Here is a 4,904-nt window from a genome sequence, read left to right on the forward strand (position 1 = left end):
TTCCCAGTGCTATAATGGCATTTCTATATTCAGTTTTTTGAGGAACCTCCATAGTGTCCTCCATAGTGGTTGCAACACTTTACATTCCCATCAACAGTACAGCAGGGTTCCTTTTTCTCCACATCTCCTTCAGCATTTACTCTTTGTAGACTTTTTGATGATGGCCATACCAAAGGTCTAGAGTGGCTCATTCAAATTAGAGAATGAATGAGAGAACCAAAGCCAGGTTGGTAGGGAGTAGAGAGAGTCACATCAAAGGGACATGGCAAGACCCACTGCATGGTGGCTAAGAATGGCATCTTCATTGGATCATCATCTCACAGTATAAAGAGTAATGAGATCCAGCCTCCATTCTCAAAACAAGCCCCAGCTGTCATGTATGGTGAAATGAATGGAACAAGGTCAGATGTCAGCCACAGATTCTTGTGTGGGACCAAAAGATAGACCAGTCTGATAAAAGACCGGCTTTCTCATTGGATATGTATGGAGGAAGTTGCATAATCCCTGAGTGTTTAGAAAACGAACTTGGAAAGAGCAATGATAGCAATGAGAAGTGGGAAATGAATGAATGGGGCTAAATTACAAATCAAAGGTCACTGAGAAATTGTTGGATTGGGTTGAAAAAATGCAGAATTGCGATACAATTTCCAAAAATAAAATAACATTAGTTCCTGTTGCACAGATGAAACAAATCTGACTAGTATACAGGAGGATGTGGATTCCTTTCCTGGCCTTGATCAGTGGGTCAGGGATCCAGAATTGCCATGAGCTATAGTGTGGGTTGCAGATATGGCTCAGACCCTGAGTTGCTGTGTGGCATAGGTGAGCAGCTACAGCTCCGATTCAACCCCCTAGGCTGAGAACTTCCATATGCTACAGGTGAGGCCCTAATAAGCTAAAATAATAATAACTTCAATTAAACTATTGAAATTAAATTGTACAAAGTTCCATTTTTGCTTGCCCAGGTTTTGAGGGCTATGGTGACTGAAAATTCACTTTTTATATGTACTGGTGCTTCTTGCACCCACATCCATAGAAGCCATCATAATCCATCTATATTCACACTTCTTCATTTATCCCAGAGGGAGGCACAAGTTTTCTCACTGCAGCAATGCAAGAAGTCCTCATCAATTGATGAGAACTGGCATGAAAGTTAAAACTTACATGCTACACATGTAATAAAGGAATGAAATTGAGGAATAAATCCTCACCCACACTCTGCCCTGCCCTAGGTTAGGGCTGATTGAGGCAAAATCAAAGTGATTTAAAGATTCCTAGTCTATCATTTAAAACTTCAAGGTCCTCTATTAGGCCCTTGCCTAAAATACCATGAAAGACTAATTTGTTTGACTTGGATATTCGATCTACTAAAATACAAATACCAGAAGAATCACACAAACTGTCATTTTTCACAACAATACGGTATAAAATAATTCATCTGGAGGTTACCGTCGTGGCGCAGTGGTTAACGAATCTGACTAGGAACCATGAGGTTGCGGGTACGATCCCTGGCCTTGCTTAGTGGGTTAGCGATCTGGCATTGCCATGAGCTGTGGTGTGGGTTGCAGATGTGGCTTGAATCCCACATTGCTGTGGCTCTTTTGTAGGCAGGCAGCTCAGCTCTGATTAGACCCCTAGCCTGGGAACCTCCATATGCTGCGAGAGCGTCCCAAGAAATGGTAAAAAGACAAAAATAAATAAATAAATAAATAAATAAATAAATAAAAATAAAATAATTCATCTGACTGCTGTTCTATCTTATATTTTATTGAGGTATAGTTGCCTTATATTAGTTTCAGGTTTACAACATACTGATTCGATATTTTATAGATTACATACCATATGAAGTTACTACAGTGTTACTGACTATATTCCCTGTGCTGTACATTAAAGCCCTGTGATTTATTTACTTTTATAACTGGGAATTTGTGCCTCTTAATCCCCTTCACCTATTTTGCCCATATCTGCACCCCCACCTCCCACAATGTCTCCTCACCTGTGTCAACCACTGGTTTGTTCTATGAGTCTCTTTCTGTTTGTTATAATTGTTCATTTGTTTTGGTTTTTAGATTCCACACATAAGTGAAAACTATGGCATTTTTCTTTCTCTCTCTGATTCTAAATGTTTTTCTGTATAATTCATTCTTTACCTCAATTGATAGTGTCTTTCATACCAGGCATTTCAACAAAGACTTATTCCTATTAACTTACATCCATTGATTTTTTTAAAAAAATTCAAGTATATCCATTGTTTGTTCTTCTCTTGCTTGTTTGCTGGCTGGCTGGATGGATGGTTGGCTGGCTGGATGGTTTGCTTTTTAGGGCCATACCCACAGCATATGGAAGTTCCCAGGCTAGGGGTCAAATGGGAGCTGCAGCTACAACTACACCACAACAACAGAAATGTGGGATCTGAGCCACATCTGCAACCCATACCACAGCTCACAGAAACACTGGATCCCTAACCCACTGAGTGAGGCCAGGGATCAAACCCTCAACTTCATGGATCCTAGTCAGGTTCATTAACCACTGAGCCACAAAAGCAACACCTGGAAGCTTTTCCGATTAAACAGAATAAATAAACCTTCCTTCATTCTGAAGATAAAATCAACAGATAACAAATATTTGGAAAAACAGCCATCTCTAAGAGAGAAGAACACACAGGCAAGGAGCCACAGAAAGAGTCAAGTAATGAATTCACTCTGAGCACATGGAGGTGAGGAAGAGTAGAGACCAAAACATGTAAAGGCATAGGGCTGGCTAATTAATAGTCAATTAAGTGATTTATTTGTCATAAATCTAATAACCCAAAAGCCTAGGATAGCCATAAAATATCCATACATTGGACAAATTTTTAAAAAGGGACCATGTTACTATCAGCACATGATTGGGGAACACAGATGCTACAATTGGGATGCACCTGGTCTGATCGAGAGGTCAAGTACGCATACCCACACCTGCAAAAACTTATAGAAATTTAACTAGAACATTGTGTTTATGTGTGCATAAGTATCTTTGCATGCATATAGATTTCTACACAGATTTATACCAAAATTTAAGTGACCAAATTTGGCTGAAGTTAAAAATAGATGGAAATATGGGAGGTTCTGAATAAATATGGAAAGAGTAAATAGAATATGATTTTCTAGAAAGGAGAGGTATTATGGTGTGGGTCTATCACTGTAGCGTATGAACCAAGACATGGGTAGAACTGTCCAACTGCAGCATGTCAGAGACCAAGTGGTGCAAGATGACAGGGTGTGGTTCCAGTTGATAAAAGAATATTTCTCCATGGAAGACTTTCCTCAGAGGCTGTGTGTGTGTAGGAGTGTGCATGTGTGCACACATCACCACACCCCACACTTTGTAATCAGGGGTCCACAAATTTTGTTGGCTTTTGCAGTAGAAAGACTATCCATTTGAGACTTAATTCTGCTTATCAGTTTCTCCAAGCCCCGTTTCATGTCTTTATTTCTTAAACTGTAGATAAATGGGTTAAGCATTGATGTCAGCACAGTGTAGATGACTGTTGCGATTCGGTCCTTGACAGAGTAGCTGGACAATGGCTGGAAATAGACATAACTAATACTCCCATAAAACAGAGTCACCACAGTGAGATGGGAGCTGCAGGTGGAGAAGGCTTTGCGTTTTCCAGCAGCTGAGGGGATTTTGAGGACAGCAATGAGGATTCTCAGGTAAGAGATGACAATGCAGCCAAATGGGGCCATCACAGAGGCCAGCCCTTCTGTCATGGCAACAACTCTATTGACAGATGTAGAAGAGCAGGCCAGCTTCAGAACGGGGTTCACATCACAGAAGAAGTGATGGATAACATTTGATGCACAGAAGGTGAGCCGACTGACCAGGAGGACATGCAGGAGGGAGTGAAGGTAGGAGAAAGCTGTGAAGGCGGCCAATAGCAGCACACAGCGTCTGTGGTTCATAACAGTGACATAGTGGAAAGGGTTACAAATGGCTACATAGCGGTCAATGGCCATAGCTGCCAGGAGATAACTGTCCACGTTTCCAAAGGCCAGGAAGAAATACATCTGTGCCAGGCATTCATTGTAGGAAATGGTCTTTGTCTCTGATAAGTTCACCAACATCTTGGGGACTATAACTGTTGTGTAGCAAATATCAGCAAAGGACAAGACGCTTAGGAAGAAATACATGGGATTTTGGAGTTGAGGATCAGAGCGGAGAACCAAGACAATGAGCAGGTTTCCCATCAAGGTGACCAGGTACATGATAAGAAAGAGGACAAAGAGTGGTTTTTGTTCCTCTGGGTGAGAAGAGAGTCCGAATAAGATGAATTCAGATAGTCTTGTGAGGTTGGACATTCCCATGGACATGTATTTACTTATAGATAAACAATACTGTCAGTTGATGGTTCTTACATTATGGAGGACATGGATTTTTCCATCTTGTCCTTATACTGAGTAGGTATAAATAGAGTTTCTATTGCAATATTTTCCCTCATGAATATGGAAAAAAATCAGAGCCAAAGTTGTGCTTTCACTTGTTCTTTTAAAATCTTTGAGATAGTGATATAGAGAAAATGGATATGGGGCAGCATTGTTGGGAGAGAGAAAGCCAGAGAGGAAAAGAGGGGGAGAATGTAGTTGAGAGTTTTATTTCCTTTTTCTCTATCCTACTCCATGGCTGATGATCACAGGAACTACAGAGGCAGTCTGCAAAGCAAGTTTAGGTCTGCTTCAGATTAAGGATTGTCACTGACCAACCCACATCTAGATAATCATAAGTAATCTAACTTGTGGTTGATGAGTAGTCATCTTTTAAAATAAAAGATGCTTCTTTCCACATTATTTATAAAGGAAGCAAGAAAGTCATTTAAAGAGTATTGAGTTGAAAGTAGGCATTCCCCCTGTGGCACAACAGGATCA

At 40.5% G+C, this 4,904-nt stretch overlaps 1 protein-coding gene across 1 annotated transcript; it reads right to left on the reverse strand.

Moving 5' to 3' along the window:
- Positions 1-3,347: 3,347 nt before the first annotated feature.
- LOC125120916 (olfactory receptor 1L3-like) lies at positions 3,348-4,364 on the reverse strand. The gene has a single exon (XM_047769283.1). It carries the CDS (start codon positions 4,350-4,352, stop codon positions 3,348-3,350), a length of 1,005 nt encoding a protein of 334 aa, XP_047625239.1. The 5' UTR covers positions 4,353-4,364.
- Positions 4,365-4,904: the final 540 nt, after the last annotated feature.

The sequence above is a fragment of the Phacochoerus africanus genome, chromosome 2, assembly GCF_016906955.1.
Source record: "Phacochoerus africanus isolate WHEZ1 chromosome 2, ROS_Pafr_v1, whole genome shotgun sequence".
Taxonomy (NCBI): Eukaryota; Metazoa; Chordata; class Mammalia; order Artiodactyla; family Suidae; genus Phacochoerus; species Phacochoerus africanus.

Bases quoted from the DNA above. Each gene is read 5' to 3' on its own strand.
- LOC125120916 (XM_047769283.1), bottom strand. From the start codon at position 4,352: ATGTCCATGGGAATGTCCAACCTCACAAGACTATCTGAATTCATCTTA.